This window comes from Somniosus microcephalus, chromosome 25, assembly GCF_052327205.1.
Source record: "Somniosus microcephalus isolate GS21.2 chromosome 25, FLI_Smic_1.0, whole genome shotgun sequence".
Classification (NCBI taxonomy): domain Eukaryota; kingdom Metazoa; phylum Chordata; class Chondrichthyes; order Squaliformes; family Somniosidae; genus Somniosus; species Somniosus microcephalus.
The window spans coordinates 47,177,306-47,195,923 of record NC_141011.1 but is presented as its reverse complement, the minus strand read 5'-3'; the positions used below and the strand labels follow the sequence as shown (position 1 = coordinate 47,195,923).

At 46.3% G+C, this 18,618-nt stretch overlaps 2 protein-coding genes across 4 annotated transcripts in view; one reads left to right on the top strand and one right to left on the bottom strand.

The window, feature by feature from the left end:
• Nucleotides 1-4,225, bottom strand: part of noc2l (NOC2-like nucleolar associated transcriptional repressor) — a 221,235-nt gene extending 217,010 nt beyond the window's left edge. For both annotated transcript variants that reach the window (XM_085967329.1, XM_085967330.1), the window contains exon 1: nucleotides 4,085-4,225. In XM_085967329.1, coding sequence (XP_085823455.1) covers nucleotides 4,085-4,125 — 41 coding nt within the window. In that variant the 5' untranslated portion in view covers nucleotides 4,126-4,225. The remainder of the gene's footprint in view (nucleotides 1-4,084) is intronic.
• A 35-nt stretch (nucleotides 4,226-4,260) lies between these two features.
• Nucleotides 4,261-18,618, top strand: part of klhl17 (kelch-like family member 17) — a 102,891-nt gene continuing 88,533 nt past the window's right edge. The window contains exons 1-2 of one of the 2 annotated variants that reach the window (XM_085967332.1): nucleotides 4,261-4,405; nucleotides 5,577-5,741. The gene's annotated coding sequence lies outside the window, so the exon portion shown is untranslated. The remainder of the gene's footprint in view (nucleotides 4,406-5,576; nucleotides 5,742-18,618) is intronic. The other variant, XM_085967331.1, reaches the window with a different exon arrangement.

The window sequence follows — 18,618 nt, the reverse complement described above, 5'->3', positions numbered from 1 at the left end:
GAACTTTGCATCCAGACCGTATTCTGGTTCTTGAATCTCATTAGGTTCAATAGAGAAGCATCCAGGTTTAATATACAGGGCAAGACATTGTCCATATATAGAAATAATAAGGATGGTCTTGTAATGCCAACTTCATGGAATTTCCAACTAACCAATCAATGGCAAAATATGGAAATACTGTTACCTAAATATTAAACCCCACATAATTGTGTTAAAAATTCAGGAAATCACACATCTCCGTCTTGCACTGCAATTTGTCGCCAACTAAAATTTTCTGTTAAATGTTTGAAATACTCGACAAGAGTGACTGAATTGCAACCCAATAAACTTTTTGAAGACTAAATGACCTGCCTGCTTCTTAATTCAATATTGCTGACTTCAAATTATCAGCTAGGGTTGAATTGAAAAATTGTGCAAAAAAAAGGCTCCTGTGCAATATTCATTAAATTGCTTAATTGAAATTACAGAATAATTCCTTTATTTTTGGAGCAAAAAACACATTTAATTAACAGGAGGAACAAATATAATGGCGAACTTTTTCATTTAGTACCATTAAGAAAGAATAGCGTCTTACACGACCACCGGACGTCTCAAAGCGTTTTACAGCCAATGAAATCATTTTGAAGTGGAGTCACTGTTGTAATGTGGGAAACGCGGCAGCCAATTTGCGCACAGCAAGTTCCCAGAAACAGCAATGCGATAATGACCAGATAATCTGTTTTTGTTATGTTGATTGAGGGATAAATATTGGCCAAGACACCGCGGATAACTCCCCTGCTCTTCTTCGAAATAGTGCCATGGGAATCTTTTACATCCACCTGAGAGAGCAGACGGGGCCTCGGTTTAACGTCTCATCTGAAAGACAGCACCTCCGACAGTGCAGCACTCCCTCGAGTGTCAGGCTAGCTTTATGTGCTCAAGTCTCTGGAGCGAGACTTGAACCCACAACCTTCTGACTCGGAGCCACGGCTGACACTAGTATTATACCATCTTTTTCTGGCCTGCCACTTTTCTGGTTGCCAGCTCTGAAATCCCTTTAACAAAGATGAAGAATTCACACATCCTGCTTGGTACGAAATACAAATTGCAATAGAGGCATTTTAGCACAACAAAAGGAATCCAGCTAAAACTGGAGTGTGACACTCTTTGACCTTGCAACTGACAATCCAGTGCACCAATTAACTCACTGGCATCCTTGGTTACAATTCTAAAATCTCACCTTTATAAGTCAGGTTACAGAGCTGAAACTTCATCCTATCTCTACCTACTGCTGTCGGCTCAGCTGCAACTTAATCTGACAGCTCAAACAACCTACAGAAGCACGAAAATATCCTTGGCACTTGTCCCCATTAAAAATATATTTATTGTGCACAAATGACCGAAAATAATTCATGGAGAACTGTGAAATACAGAATTTATTCTTGGGACACCTTAACTCAGAAGCACCTCCTTTAATTATATACAGCAGACTCTTTTTTATCCGGCACCGACGGGACCGACGTGGTGCCGGTTCATCAAAAATTCCAGATAACCGAACGCTATAGTAAAAGATACGGAGCTGAGAGCTCCGTATAAAGCAACAAACCCTGTTGCTTAGCAACAGGTGCAGAACAATGGCCACAATATCCAAGCGTCCCTGTTGCTTAGCAACAGCTTCAGCCACACCCGATTGCACAGCCACAGATCGAGGAAGGCCAGTAATACGAAGTAAAACATACCTGAGCCTACTCCTGAATTTTGCCGGTTAACCGAGATTTCCGGTTATTTAGGTGCCGGTAAATCGAGAGTTTCCTGTACTCCACCACTGATGATCCTCCCGGGGTCAGCCGTGGCTCAGTGGGCAGCGCCCTCGCCTCGGAGTCAGAAGGTTGTGGGTTCAAGTCCCACTCCAGAGACTTGAGCACAAACTCTAGGCTGCACTGTCGGAGGTGCCGTCTTTCGGATGAGACGTTAAACCGAGGCCCCCATCTGCCCTTTCAGGTGGACGTAAAAGATCCCACGGCACTATTTCGAAGAAGAGCAGGGGAGTTATCCCTGGTGTCCTGGCCAATATTTATCCCTCAACCAACATCACTAGAACAGATTATCTGGTCATTGCTGTTTGTGGGAGCTTGCTGTGCGCAATTTGGCCGCCGAGTTTCCTACATTACAACAGTGACTAGACTTCAAAAGTGCTTCAATAGTTATAAACTCTTTGGGACGTCCTGAGGTCATGAAAAATCATATAATTCAGTACCCTGCCCAAGTTCACAACATGTGCAGATGACCAATTCGGTCTGTTCTTGTTGCAAGCCTCAAAATACTATATCCACTGACCGCGGATAAATTAAACCTTGATCTACTTTCAAAAAGGCTACAGTGTGTACATTTGGTGTTTTGAGAAGTATTCATTCTTCAAAAAAAAATGTTCACTAATTTCTTGACCACTACACAAACTCACGAGGGCCATCAGCTGATTGGAGGGCACCCTCGATATTCACCAACATGTGACAGGGTGTCAACCAGTCACACTCAAACAGCAAATAAAAAGCTGCTCATTACCACGAGAGAGAGGGGGCCAGAAAAGAGGCTAAAAAAGTGATAGGAATAATAATAACTCTACCTATGTTGCATCTGGGAGTGCAAGTCACGACTAACCTCAGCTCACCGCTATCACATTAAAGAGTGGTTACAGATGGCCGAAAGGCAGAGACTTCGGTCTTGGTAGCTGCTGTAACCTGTGAATTACTACGTCAAGCCAGAGATGGCTGATCTGTCCGACTTGCTTACATTAGAAGTGCCTACATTAATTCCGAGGCTGCTTAAACCAGTGCTGGCAATCACCCAGACAAACCCTAGCCTTCAGCAGCCTCTAATCAACTCAAAGAGGGGTCTGTGCCCCTGTTACTATGGGGGAGGAGTCTGATGGGTGATGGCATATGATTAACAAATAAGAAAATGTTAATGAAAGGCCAGTCAGGCAGGTCTAGCCATTCCACGTGTTACAGCACAGAAACAGGCCATTCGGCCCATCTGGTCTATGCCGGCGTTTATGCTCCACATGAGCCTCCTCCCACCCTTCTTCTTCTAACCCAATCAGCATATGCTTATGAAAATGCTGGTTAAACAGCTCAAGTTAACAGCCCAGAAAACATGAGTGTGTGTGTGACCTAAACACCCAATATAGAATCACACAGCACAGGAGGAGGCCACCCGGCATATCGTGTCTGTGCCAGTTCTTTGAAAGCGCTATCCAATTAGTATAATATAGTTACTGTCACAATGTCAGCCGTGGCTAGCATCCTCACCTCTGAGTCAGAAGGTTGTGGGTTCAAGCCCCACTCCAGAGACTTGAGCACAACAATCTAGGCTGACACTCCCAGTGCAGTGGTGAGGGAGTGCTGCACTGTCGGAGGTGCCGGTTTTCGGATGAGACGTCAAAACCGAGGCCCCATCTGCTCTCTCGGGTGGACGTAAAAGATCCCACGGCACAATTTGGAAGACAAGCTGGGGAGGTATTCCCCCCGGTGTCCTGGGCCAATATTTATCCCTCAATCAACATCACTAAAAAAAAAATTATCTGGTCATTACCTCATTGCTGTTTGTGGGAGCTTGCTGTGCACAAATTGGCTGCTGCGTTTCCCACATTACAACAGTGACTGCACTTCAAAAAATACTTAATTGGCTGTAAAGCACTTCGAGACGTCCGGTGGTCGTGAAAGGCGCTATATAAATGCAACTCTTTCTGTCTCTTTATAAACTCCCAGAAGATTTGCGCTGCCGACACATCCTGCGAATTTTGTTTTGCACTTTCCCCCGAATAAAATGGAGAGTAACAAGCATTAAAAGTAATTCCTACTGACAATTTTGCACCCCACCTTCTCTCTAACTAAACTCGTGTCAGAGGAACCTTAAAAAATGCCCAGAGAAGAGAGCAGCGTGGACAAGGCAGGGTTTAAGAGAGAGATTGAAGGGTTAAACGAGCACAGAATCTCCCCAGCAAGACTGCAATTTGAAGAATGCAGACTGTCCCCGGTTCGTGGTTTTTGAAATGGTGGAAAGGGGACAAAGAGAGAGAGAGAAATGTGCATGAAGCCGCACTCACCTCTTACTAGGACTCGCCATGCTGCTACCGCGGGAACACATTGTAGCAACACATTGCAATTACAGTGGGTTCCGCTCCCACAATCCGCCTATGCAGGAAGGAGCCAATCTCAGTCTCCACTCATTCACTGATCTCATGACAGACAGCCCTTGGGATATGGCAGCCCTTTCTTCTCTTTGCTTCTTTCCAATCCATCTGGATTTTTGTTTTTGGAGTGTGTGTGTCTCTCTATTATTATTTATATATATTTGTTTTCTCTCTGTTATTTCTCCCCCCTCCCCTCTCTTGCTTCAATCCTCTGATCCAAAAAAGTTAATTTGGGTGAGTTGCTTCATGATGTTGTGCACAGTTTCTGATGATGCAGTTTACCAGTCAGGCAGAGAGCTGGGCACTTAAGGTGGTCTGTCTCTATATGATTTAAAGAGGATTTAAAAAAATATATAGACAAAAATAATTATTCACTTTTTTTTAACCGTGACATGATTTCAAAATAAATGAGCAATCTATGTTCTAATGTAAGGGGCTCGCAATCCTGATGTGATTGGGATGTACTGTGCAGTATTTGGTTGAATATTAAGGTGGTTGTTGTTAGCTGATAGGGAAAGGGGTTTAAATGGGACAAATTGTAATCTAATGGATGATCGTATTTATTTCCAAAAACATTTGCAAAATCCTTCAAGTTCCGATTCAACGATTGTCTCTTTTTTTAATACCAAATTGGGACTATTTCTATAAGTGATAAATGCTCCTAAAACATCCTGGGATTTTAGCTTAGAAATATATCAGCTACACAATTTGCAGTTGGGATTATCAAGAGGAACCTGTTTGTAAAATCGAATGCAATGTGTACGTTTTTTTGAAACTTAACAATTATGTGAAAGCTGCATTGTACTATAACGCTGCGACGTACATGTAATACATAGTTGACATTAAGTTATTGTTCTGTGTGTGTGGATTTAATTTAGATAGGAAAGCATAATTTTAAATATGTACAGAAAGTGTTAAAGGAAAAAAAATCCAAACCTAACTTGTATGGATTTATTTCCAGTTTCAAATGCATCTTCTAGTCGAGTAGTTTTGAAGTGTTTTGTCTAGGAGACAGGTTGATCGAGACAACCGAAATTAAAACTGAAGATGCTGGAAAAAAATACAGCAGGCCACTCGGCACCTGTGAAGATAAAAGATTTGCTGTGTATTTTCAGCATTTTCTGTTTTTAGTTCTGTTTTTTAGTTTGAGTAATAGATATGGTATCTCAATTTACTTCTGTTTCACAATTTAGCCCAAAAAGGACATGGTACTTAAGATTCCACAAGGAGCTTGAACATTGGAGTGAGTTGTGACAAATTTAAATCGTTTTGAAAAGCACTGAGGCTTGTGCTTATAGTCCTGATTTTTATCTTGTAATACTGTGCCCCCTTAAATCAAAATGGCACTGTTTTAAGTTGCATTTGTGTCCGTTTCACATTGTGGGAATATATTGGCATTCTGCAGGTCGTGCATGCCACGGGAAGATGAATTCTCCTTTCCCAGAGCATTTCATCTAATCGACACTGTCCACTGGGCGAAAGACTGGGCTGTTTCCAGCACGTCTTCCTTCATCTCAACCTGTGCGCTGCATGTTGCTGTCGGCACCTCCTAGTTTCTGATACATGGGCCGTAAGTATTGATGCAAATGGGACGAGGAGCGTTCATTTTTCCTGGTTAATTTATAATCATTTTTTTTGTTATGGCAACAGAGGCGGCATCAAGGATGTGTGAATGGTGGTTGTGACTGATACTCTGACATATGTTACACAGGAGGAGTTTTTTTTTAATATTGTAATTCATAATTTAATGATTGGAGCTCTCTGTTCTTTGTTTGTTTTTATTGCAAGCCTGCGTTCGGGCACGTAACCATGAAAGGTCTGGAGGTAAGTGTGGGTATTGTGCTATCATAACTGGGCGGGGGAATTCAATGTACTAAATGTAGCAAAGGCCTGGACTGGAGAGATTGAAAAAAAATTAGTAATGAAGGGATGAAACATCGAGGCTGAAATCCAAAGACCTGTTAATGTTTTCATCGATTTCCCCTGGAGGCTTTAAGTCGACAGGGCAAGCCTTTTGTTCCTAATGCTAGGGCCGCTTATTGCCAATGCCACCCTTTTCCTTTTAATAACATAATAATCCTACTTTGCACATGCAGATGTTGGTTTCAGCTCCTGTATAAGCAGCAGATGATTCTGAAATTGCAAATGCATTGTGAATTTCATTTGCATTGATGTGGATATTTCAAAGAGCTTGTCTGATATCTTGTTGGCTTTACAGCAGTGTCTGGAAATAGAGTTAAATTCGAATGGTGTTTTTTTGTTGTTTCTGGCCTTCTTGATAAGCTGTTATCAAGGGCTGCCACCTGCATTGGGTCTGTTTTAAAGAGACCCCTCTGTAGCCTTGAATGCTGTGATTACATTTCTGGAGAACGCCAGGATCATGAGGGGGGGCGGGGGAACCCACACTAGGACATTATTGTTCCAACCGAACCAGATACATTTTCTTTAAGAGGATGATACATCCCGTGATGGACAGTGCGAGCAGCCAATCGCAGCCCAACTGAGGGCTCAATTGACGTCATTGCACCAATCAGCACCAGGGAGGGCGGGACTAAACGTCAGCTTTTGGGCTTGATAAGTGGATGCATTGTAAATGATCCTGTGGCAGCTGGTCTGTGAGTAACATTTACATTTTCTATGTTTGGTGGAGGTGGTTTTTTTTTTAAAGTGTATACATTTAACAAAAAAAAAACAGGTTTAATTTATAAGCAGCATAAAGGGGTGTGTTTAAAATATCAATCAATATAACACTGAGGCTGAATAAGCCGAACGGTAGTAATTGTGTTTGTTCCTATGCTGCAAAATAGACAGAAGCTGAGGACAGTCCATGTGTAGGTGTGTGTGAGATTTAAATAGCTAGTGTTCTGTCACATCGCACCGGTTCAATGCTAGTTGTTTCTGATGCCCCATTCAAATTGAGGTTCTTTTTTTGACAACCTCAGAACTTGTATATGATGCAGTGAGCAAAGCAGGAATCGAAGCATCATTCACATAAGCACTCGACCATTTCATGAGATTGTTCCCCCCCCCCCCCCCGGCCCCATACCTTAGCAAAGAAATAACCTTTCCTAATTCAGCAGCCTGTTCGTGTTAAATGAGGTTTGTCGACTTGACTCCATTTATCTTGGCTTTTTTTTAAAAGAAAAGATCTGAGTCACTGGGCCTGAGTGCAGTGGAGTGGTCGGATAGGGGCTGTCTCCTCACACGGTGTTTCTCAAGCTCGGCTCGCCTCATCTGGGAGCTTTTTTTTCCCCGAGCAAGTGAAGGTTGCAAGGATGAGCTAACCCGTGTCATCCTTGCAGAGTCCCCAGCAGAGAATTCACAGGCAGAGAGATCTTGCAACAGCCTGCCCGAGCTATCGGTGGAGAATGATGCAGAGGGACTGAGGGACTGATATTAGGGGGGGTGGAAATAGAAAAAGGAGTGAGAAATTAATTAAAAATGAAAGTGCAGTTTAAATCAGAGCAGACCAAGAGGAGTTCCAGTGTGTTACTGGACACCTTTTTTCAGGAATTTATTGTGTTACAGTTGGGGTGTCGGAGAATGAGGATGGGTTGTGCTTCCCTTTTTGATAAGAACAAAGCTGACACAAACTATCCTCAACCAAGTCATCTCATGAGTTTGCAGAGTTACTGACCCAGGATGGCACATCTTATTTGTTCTCTGGACATGAGCAACACGCCTCAGCAGGCACCAAGAGTCAATCATGTAGTGTAGGACTGGAGTCATGGAATCATAGAAATTTTCAGCACAGAAGGAGGCCATTCAGCCCATCGTGTCTGTGCCGGCCGAGGACGAGCTATCCCCGCCTCATCCCACTTTCCAGCTCTTGGTCCGTAGCCCTGTGGGTTACAGCACTTCACGTGCGTATCCAAGTACTTTTTAAATGTGATGAGGGTTTCTGCCTCTACCACCCTTTCAGGCAGTGAGTTCCAGACCCCCACCACCCTCTGGGTGAAGAAAGTTCTCCTCAACTCCCCTCTAATCCTTCTACCAATTACTTTAAATCTCTGCCCCCTGGTTGTTGACCTCTCTGCTAAGGGAAATAGGTCCTTCCTATCCACTCCATCTAGGCCCCTCATAATTTTATACACCTCAATTAAATCTCCCCTCAGCCTCCTCTGTTCCAAAGAAAACAGCCCCAGCCTATCCCATCTTTTCTCAGAGCTAAAATTCTCCAGTCCTGGCAACATCCTGGTAAATCTCCTCTGTCCCCTCTCTAGTGCAATCACATCCTTCCTGTAATGTGGTGACCAGAACTGTATGCAGTATTCTACTCATGGGTAGGCCAGACTGGGTACGGTTGGCAGGTTCCCTTCCCTGAAGGACATCAGCCAACCAGCAGCTTTTACGTTTTGTTATTCCTTTATATTGCCAGCCCACAAATGAATAAATTCATTAAATATAATTTTGCTACCTTCTGTGGTTGGATTGAACTTGGGACCCCTGGGTTGCTGGTTCAGCACCATACCCGTCCATCACCATCCTCACATCGGACCTCCATGAGCTGTATCGAGGGCAGGCCTGGGTTCACATTTATCATTTCCGCCCCCCCTCCCACATGATGAGTTCCTGATCTTGGCCACCCTGTTAGAGAGGGGTGCAGAGGGCAAACCAGCCACTTCTCCCGAGAGAATAAGGAGATAAAATATCTTGCCTCTTTGCCTGCTGCAAGAGTTGTGTGTGTGTGTGAAACAAGATTTGGTGATTTCAATCCAGTTCCTGGTTACTGAGTACCCACAGCACAAAATAGCAACTGCAATTTATATAGTGCCTTGAACGTAGTAAACTGTCCCACGGTCCCATTGTGTAATGAGCCAAAATGGATGCTGAGACATAATGTGGCGATATTAAGAGGATGACCAAAATTTGGTTAAAGAGATTGGTCTTATGGAGGATCTTAAAGGAGGCGAGCAAGGTAGACAGGTGAAGGTGATTAAAAGAGAGACTTGCATTTATCTAGCGCCTTTTACCAGGACATCCCAAAGCGCTTTACAGCCAATGAAGTACTTTTTGAAGTGTAGTCACTGTTGTAATGTAGGCAATGCGGCAGCCAATTTGCGCACAGCAAGCTCCCACAAACAGCAATGTGATAATGACCAGATCATCTGTTTTAGTCATGTTGGTTGAGGAATAAATATTGGCCCAGGACACCGGGGAGAACTCCCCTGTTCTTCTTAAATAGTGCCGGGGGATATTTTATGACCACCTGAGAGAGCAGACGGAGCCTCGGTTTAACGTCTCATCTCAACGACGGCACCTCCGACAGTGCGGCACTCCCTCAGCACTGCACTGGAGTGTCAGCCTAGCTTTATGTGCTTGGGAGGGAATTATTTGTCAGTCGCACTCAGAGACCATAAGGATTGAGGTTTTGAGAAGTAGAAAAATTCACAGCGTTCAGCGGAGGGTGTTTGTCTGAGACATCGTGTGCCATCCTACGTCAGTAACGCTAGAAGCATGTTGTTAGGGCAACGACAACTTGTATTTATATAGCGCCTTTAACGTAGTAAAACGTCCCAAGGCGCTGCACAGGATTATTAAAAGACAAAAAATTTGACACCGAGCCACATAAGGAGAAATTAGGGCAGGTGACCAAAAGCTTGGTCAAAGAGGTAGGTTTTAATGAGCATCTTAAAGGAGGAAAGAGAGGTAGTGAGGTGGAGAGGTTTAGGCAGGGAATTCCAGAGCTTAGGGCCTAGGCAACAGAAGGCACGGCCACCAATAGTGGAGCGATTATAATCAGGGCTCCTCAAGAGGACAGAATTAGAGGAGCACAGATATCTCGTGGGGGTGGGGGGGTGGTGGGTGGTGGCGGTTGTGGGGCTGAAGGAGATTAGAGAGATAGGAAGGGATTTGAAAACAAGGATGAGAATTTTGAAATTGAAGCGTTGCTTAACTGGGAGCAAATGTAGGTCAGCGAGCACAGGGGTGATGGGTGAACGGGACTTGGTGCGAGTTGGGACACAGGCAGCCGAGTTTTGGATGACCTCAAGTTTCCGTAGGGTGGAATGTGGGAGGCCAGCCAGGAGTGCATTGGAATAGTCAAGTCTAGAGGTAACAAAGGCATGGATGAGGGTTTCAGCAGCGGATGAGCTGAGGCAAGGGCGGAGATGGGCGATAGTACGGAGGTGGAAATAGGCGGTCTTAGTTATGCTGCGGATATGTGGTCGGAAGCTCATTTCAGGGTCAAATATGACACCAAGGTTGTGAACAGTGTGGTTCAGCCTCAGACAGATGTTAGGGAGAGGGATGGAGTCAGTGGCTAGGGAACGGAGTTTGTGGCGGGGACCGAAAACAATGGCTTCGGTCTTCCCAATATTTAATTGGAGAAATATTCTGCTCATCCAGAACTGTATATCGGACAAGCAGTCTGAGAATTTAGAGACCGTGGAGGGGTCGAGAGAAGAAGTAGTGAGGTAGAGCTGGGTGTCGTCAGCGTACATGTAGACACTGACGCTGTGTTTTTGGATGATGTCGCCAAGGGGCAGCATGTAGATGAGAAATAGGAGGGGGCCAGGGATAGATCCTTGGGGGACACCAGAGGTAACGATGCGGGAGCGGGAAGAGAAGCCATTGCAGGTGATTCTCTGACTACGGTTAGATAGATAAGAATGGAACCAGGCGAGTGCTGTCCCACCCAGCTGGACGACGGTGGAGAGGCGTTGGAGAAGGATGGAGTGGTCAACCGTGTCAAAGGCTGCAGACAAGTCAAGAAGGATGAGGAGGGATAGTTTACCGATGTCATTTGTGACTTTAATGAGAGCCGTTTCGGTACTGTGGCAGGGGCGGAAACCTGATTGGAGGGATTCAAACATGGAATTGCGGGAAAGATGGGCATGTATTTGGGAGGCGACAACACGTTCAAGGACTTTGGAGAGGAAAGGGAGGTCGGAGGTTGGGCAGTAGTTTGCAAGGACGGAGGGGTCAAGGGTTGTTTTTTTTTAGGAGGGGGTGATGACGGCAGATTTGAGCGAGAGGGGTACAGTACCTGTGGAGAGAGAATCATTAACAATGTCAGCTAACATGGGAGCCCGAAAAGGAAGTTGGGTGGTCAGCAGTTTGGTGGGAATAGGGTTGAGGGAGCAGGAAGTGAGTCTCATGGACAAGATGAGCGCGGAAAGGTCATGAGGAGATCAGAGAGAAACTGGAGAAAGATGCGAGCTCAGGGCTAGAGCAGGGGGGATCCTTAGACAAAGTTTGGCCCGGTGGGCTAGGGGAAAGAAGGGAACTGGCAGAAGCAGCTGAACAAATGGACTCAATCTTAGAGACAAAGAAGTCCATGAGTTGTCGGAGGTGAGGTGGAGGCAAGGCCAGCATTTATTGCCCAACCCTAGTTGCCCTTGAGAAGGTGGTGGTGAGCTGCTGCCTTGAACCGCTGCAGTCCGTGTGGTGAAGGTACTCCCACAGTGCTGTTAGGTAGGGAGTTCCAGGATTTTGATCCAACGACGATGAAGGATCGGCGATGTACTTCTAAATCAGGATGGTATGTGACTTGGAGGGGAACTTGGAGGTGATGGTGTTCCCATGCGCCTGCTGCCCTTGTCCTTCTAGGTGGAAGAGGTTGCGGGTTTGGGAGGTGCTGCCGAAGAAGCCTTGGCGAGTTGCTGCAGTGCATCTTGTAGATGGTACACACTGCAGCCACGGTGCGCCGGTGGTGGAGGGAGTGAATGTTTAAGGTGGTGGATGGGGTGCCAATCAAGCGGGCTGCTTTGTCCTGGATGGTGTTGAGCTTCTTGAGTGTTGTTGGAGCTGCACTCATCCAGGCAAATGGAGAGTATTCCATCACACTCCTTACTTGTGCCTTGTAGATGGTGGAAAGACTTTGGGGAGTCAGGAGGTGAGACACTCGCCGCAGAATACCTAGCCTCTGACCTGCTCTTGTTGCCACAGTATTTATGTGGCTGGTCCAGTTAAGTTTCTGGTTAATGGTGACCCCCAGGATGTTGATAGTGGGGGATTCGGCGATGGTAATGCCATTGAATGTGAAGGGGAGGTGGTTAGACTCTCGCTTGTTGGAGATAGTCATTGCCTGGCACTTCTGTGGCATGAATGTTACCTGCCACTTATCAGCCCAAGCCTGAATGTCGTCCAGGTCTTGTTGCATGCGGGCATGGACTGCTTCATTATCTGAGGAGTTGTGAATGGCACTGAACACTGTGCAGTCATCAGCAAACATCCCCATTTCTGACCTTATGCTGGAGGGAATGTCATTGATGAAGCAGCTGAAGATGGTTGGGCCTAGGACACTGCCCTGAGGAACTCCTGCAGCGATGTCCTGGGGCTGTGATGATTGACTTTCAACCACCACAACCATCTTCCTTTGTGCTAGGTATGACTCCAGCAAGTGGAGCGTTTCCCCCCAATTCCCATTGCCTTCAGTTATACTAAGGCTCCTTGATGCCAGACTCGGTCAAATGCTGCCTTGATGTCAAGGGCAGTCACCCTCACCTCTGGAATTCAGCTCCTTTGCCCATGTTTGGACCAAGGCTGTAATGAGGTGTGGAACCGAGTGGTCTTGGCAGAATCCAAACTGGGCATCAGTGAGCAGGTTATTGGTGAGCAAGTGCCGCTTGATAGCACTGTCGATGACACCTTCCATCACTTTGATGATTGAGAGTAGACTGATGGGGCGGTAATTGGCCGGGTTGGATTTGTCCTGCTTTTTGTGGACAGGACATACCTGGGCAGTAGAGAATAGAAGCCGGGCTTTATCATTGCTTTCCAGAATGACACTGGAATAGTGAGCAATTTTGGCAGATCAGAGCAGGACCCGATAATGCTTTATGTGGTCCAGCCAGATCTGGCGGTGAATGGCTAAACCAGTTGTCCACCATATCCGTTCAAGTCTGCGTCCCTTGGACTTAAGGGAGCAGAGATGAGGGCCGTACCAGGGGGAGCGGCCGGGGTGAGAGAGAGTAATGGTTTTAATAGGGACTAGGGCAGCAAAGGTGGTGGTGAGGGTGTGGTTGAGCAGATCGGTAGCTGCAAAAAAATGTCATGGTGAATGGGGGGCCAAAGGCTGGACAGTTGGGATGTGCAGCTGTAAGAGAGATGGGAGGGAGTTTTTTCTCTGGGGTGGACACAGAAGGAAGTAGGGTTGGGGGGTGGAAGGGGGATGGGCGATGTGGGTGGAGAGCGATACGAGGAAGTGCTCAGAGATGGCCTTCTCGGCGATTGACACGATGAGAGTAGCGAGGCCACGAGAGATGGCAAGGTCGAGGGGGTGGCCGTGAATATGGGTTGGGGACTTTACATGGAGGGAGAGATTAAGGGAGGATAGCAGGCTAGTGAACTCCGAGGAGAGAGAGCATGATGAATAGGGCAGAATAGCGAGAGCTTCACAGCTGATTGTGAAGCACCTGAACTGGGATTTCCTGATAACACGGGCTGCAAAAAGTGAGGACGTGACGTCCTTTACCTTGTGCTACAAAAATGTATTTTTTTTAAAATCACATTACGGGTAGCTACCTCCCAACACAGAGTCTGATCAACCAAAGTGCTGTGGGACGTGGAGTGCAGGTTAGTTGTTGTTTCAAAGAGGGGAATGTTTGAGACAATAACAGCAATATGTATTTATATAGCGCCTTTAATGTAGTAAAACGTCCCAGGGCGCTTCACAGGAGCGTTGTCCGAGCCACATCAAGAGATATTAGGACAGGCGACCAAAACCTTGGTCAAAGAGGTAGGTTTTAAGGAGCGTCTTAGAGGAGGAGAGAGGCAAAAGGTTTAGGGAAGGAATTCCAGAGCTTCGGTCCTTGGCAGCTGAGGGCACGGCCACCAGTGGTGGAGCGATTAAAATCAGGCATGTTCACAAGACCAGAATAGGCGGAGATCTCGGCGGGGGGGGGAGGATTATAGGGCTGGAGGAGATTACAGAGATAAGGAGGGATGAGGCCACGGAGGGATGAGGCCACGGAGGGATTTGAAAACCAGGAATAGGATTTTGAAATCGAGGCGTTGCCGGACCGGGAGCCAATGTAGGTCAGCGAGCTCAGGGGGTGATGGGTGAAGGGGACTTGGTGCGAGTTAGGGCACGGGCAGCAGAGTTTTGGAGGAGCTCAAGCTTATGTAGGTTAAAAGATGGGAGGCCAGCCAGGTGAGTCAAGTCCAGAGGTGACATACACATGGATGAGGGTTTCAGCAGCAGTTGAGCTGAGGCAGGGGCGGAGTGGGGCGATGTTACAGAGGTGGAAGTAGGCGGTCTTGTTGATGGAGCGCGTATGTGGCCGGAAGCTCATCTCGGGGTCAAATACAACATCAAGGTTGCGAACGGTCGGATTCAGCCTCAGACTTTGCCCAGGGAGAGGGATGGAGTCGGTGGCTGGGGAACGGAGTTTGTGGTGGGGACTGAAGACAATGGCTTCGGTCTTCCCAATATTTAGTTGGAGGAAATTTCTGCTCATCCACTACTGGATGACAGACGAGCAGTGTGACAAATCAGAGACGGTGAAGGGGGTCGAGGGAGGTGGCGTTGAGGGAGAGCTGGGTGTTTTAAGTGTCCATGTGAACCTGACATTGGATAACGTTGCTGAGCGGCAGCATGTAGACGTGTGAAAAGTCCACACCAGCTCTTCTCGGACATTTCCCAATGACCAGCTACAGAACAGCACTGAAAGCGGCCTAACAGAGGCCACGCACCCACCCACCCTACCTGGGAGTCAATAAAGAAAGGGAGTAAAGACTATCTTCTAAAAGGAGGAGTAAACAAGATTGAACATGTTCCAATAAACAGCGGTGTTATAGTTCAAATTATGATGTACAATACTAAGCAGTACGTTAAAAGTAATGTGTATAGCGGTGAAAATAAAGTTACGGGTAGGAACTTGAACAGCACTAGGCACATTTAAACACTCGGGATCTAGAAAAGTCTTGAGTTTCACAAACAGTTTAAATACTCAGAGTCACCGGAGGAATAAATGTGATGTTTTGTCTTTTCTTCTGTGAATGTAGCTCTGATTTTGAAGCTTTGTGTCTGCTATCTGCTTACCGCAACCTGTTCCCTCCGCTCTGTTTTGTACCGTGTCTCTGCTTCCATCCCTGTCTGCATTGTCTCACTTGCTGATTCTTCTCCTCCCTCTGTGTATTTAAAGTGGTTCCTTGTTCTATTCTGGGCAAATACTTACAGTACCATCATCCATATAGGCCAGGCTTTCCTCATGTCTGTGGCAATGTGTAGCTCATCGCAGGTTTCTGTGACGATGGACATCATCGCTGATTGGCAAGAAGCAGGCAAAAAAAACAGTGTCGGCATCAGGCACTGATCAAGATAAAAAATCACGGGATTGGGGGTAATATACTGGCATGGGTGGAAGATTGGCTGTCTAACAGAAAACAAAGAGTTGGGATAAATGGTTCGTTCTCGGGCTGGCAATCAGTAACTGTTGAGTCTGTGTGTCCCAGTTATGTTTATTATAAATCACTGGACACAGACAACAAGAATAACTTTAACAGGTCTTTACTATTCGGAGGTCAGGGCTGAACTGCCCAGCAAATCACTACACAACGTTTATATACCGGTGTGGTCACCACCGGTATTACAGTATACAGCAGCCAAGAGAAAGTAGTACATCTCTTAAGGTAGTTCTCTTAAAGTGGAACAGGTTACATACACCACAATCCTCCCTTTTTAGCTTAACAGTGTATATCCCCATTTAACATAACATAATAACATATATATAACAGTTCAAAGATTCAGTCTCTGAGGAGGCCTCCTGATCCGAGTTGGATAACGCCTTTCAGGGGTCTCTGATTCTCGTTGCTGGGGTGACTCATCTAGTTGATCTCTTATGGATTGGACATCATCATCAGGTACATTCACTTCTGAGGTAGATGCTTCAGGTTCACTAACTTCTTCCACGGTTGTCTCTGCCATAACCCTGGGTTCGACCCTTGTTCTCGATTCTACCAGTTGGTCAGCATGACGTCGTATTACATTTTCACCAATATCTACCGTGTACATCAGGGGTCCTTGTCTGGCCCGAATTGTTCCAGATTGCCATTTCTCATTTTTATAGTCCCGGGCTAACACTGGTTGTCCTATTTCGAAACTCCGAGTGGTCTTGTTATTTATATGCTGGAACTGTTTGTTTTCGACTTCCCTCCGCACATTTGGTTTTAACAAGTCCAACCTGGACCCCAACCTCCTGTTATAGAACATCATGGCAGGACTTTGGTTTGTCACTGCATGAGTGGCGTTTCGATATGCCAGTAGGAAATTGTCCACCTTGTGTTGTAGTGGAATCTGATCTTCGCTCATGGCCTTTATTGCTTTTTTGAACGTTTGTACAAATCTCTCGGCCAACCCATTTGTAGCCGGATGATATGGGGCAGAGGTATAATGTTTCACCCCATTCTTCTTCATGAATTTCTGGAATTCTTCTGACACGAACTGCGGTCCGTTGTCTGAACATATTTGTTCTGGCAATCCATTTCTTGCAAATATCGTTCTTAGCACCGCGATCGTCTTTTCTGAGGTAGTGGTAGTCATCTTAATCACTTCTGGCCATTTAGAATGTGCGTCCACCGCAATTAAAAACATGGAGTCCATGAATGGACCAGCAAAGTCAATATGTACACGTTGCCATGGGGTTGAAGGCCATTCCCATGGATGCAGCGGTGCAATCGGAGGTGCATTTTGAACTTTTTGGCACCCTGAGCAGCTTTTCGTCAGATCCTCTATCTGTTGGTCGATACCCGGCCACCACACATAAGCCCTAGCAAGGCTTTTCATCTTGACTCCCCCCAGATGACCTTCATGCAGTTCCTTTAGAACTCTCTCTCTTAACTTAGGAGGAATAATCACCCTTGTTCCATACATCAATGTTCCTTGACAGACAGACAGCTGTTCTCGTCTTGCTGAGAATGCCGGTAACAGTGGATCACCATGTGCTGGCCATCCCTTCACTGTCAATTCGTAGACCCGGGACAGTGTCGGGTCGTTCCTGGTTTCTCTTTCAATACTTGCATTGGTGACTGGTAAACATTCGATGATGGTCGAGTGAAATAACTCAACAGGGTCAACCGTCGGTGCCTCCTCCGCTGTAGGTAGTGGCAGGCGCGACAGCCCATCAGCATTACCATGCTGCTTTGTACCTTTGAATTCAATCTGATATTGATGTGCCCCTAGGAAAAGGGACCATCTCTGGAGCCTCTGTGCTGTCATCACCGAAACACCCTTCTTAGGGTTAAAAATGGATACCAACGGCTGGTGGTCTGTCAGTAGCGTAAACTTTTGGCCCTGCAGGTAATGATTAAACTTCTTTACTCCCCACACAAGGCTGAGAGCCTCCCTATCTATCTGAGCATAGTTGCACTCAGCGGAGGTCAATGATCTGGATGCGAACGCGACTGGCCTCTCCAAGCCATTTGGCAACTTGTGTGAGAGTACTGCCCCAATACCATATGGAGAAGCATCACAAGCCAAACGAATAGGCAGCGTTGGGTTGAAGTGAACCAACACTTCCTCTGAGGTGATCAATGCCTTGCTTTTGCGAAAGGCCCTCTTACAGTCCTCGCACCACTTCCATGGTACTCCCTTCTGCAAAAGAGCATTCAGCGGGTGCAGCACCGTGGATAAATTTGGCAGAAACTTATGGTAATAGTTAATCAACCCTAGGAACGACCTGAACTGGGATACATTATCCGGAGCGGGAGCCTTCACAACAGCTTCGATCTTGTCAGGAGACTTATGAAGCCCCTCCTGGTCAATGACATGACCACAGTACGAGATCCGCTTCTGAAAGAACTCACATTTCTGGCGATTAACTCGAAGTCCATATTCTTTCAATCTGGTGAGCACCAGTTCCAAATTTGCAAGATGTTCCTCATCATCATCTCCTGTAATCAGAATATCGTCCAGGTAACATTGTGTGCCTGGAATTCCCTGTAATACCTGCTCCATGGCCCTCTGCCAAATTGCTGGAGCCGATGCCACTCCAAAAACCAGTCTATTATACCGATACAAGCCTCTATGCGTGTTGATCGTGAGATACTGGCGTGACTCTTCCTCAACTTCCATCTGTAAGTACGCCTGCGCCAGGTCTATCTTGGTGAAGTGTTTCCCGCCAGACAACGAAGCGAAGATATCCTCAATCCACGGAAGCGGATATTGCACCGTGTGAAGCACCGGATTAACAGTGATCTTGAAATCTCCACAGATGCGAACCTTCCCCGGCTCCCCCGGCTTGTTGCTCGATGAACGCTTCATGACGGGAACAATGGGCGTGGCCCACTCACTCCAGTCCACCTTAGACAGTACTCCTGAACGTTCTAGCCCTTCCAGCTCAGCTTCCACAGCAGGTCGTATCGCATAAGGTACCGGTCTGGCTTTGAAAAATTTCGGGTTTGCATGTTCTTCAACCTTGATGGTTGCCGTAATTCCTCCGTGTTCCCAGTCCCTGTTGGAACACCTCTTTAGCATCGTCCAATATTCTGGACAATCGTTTAGG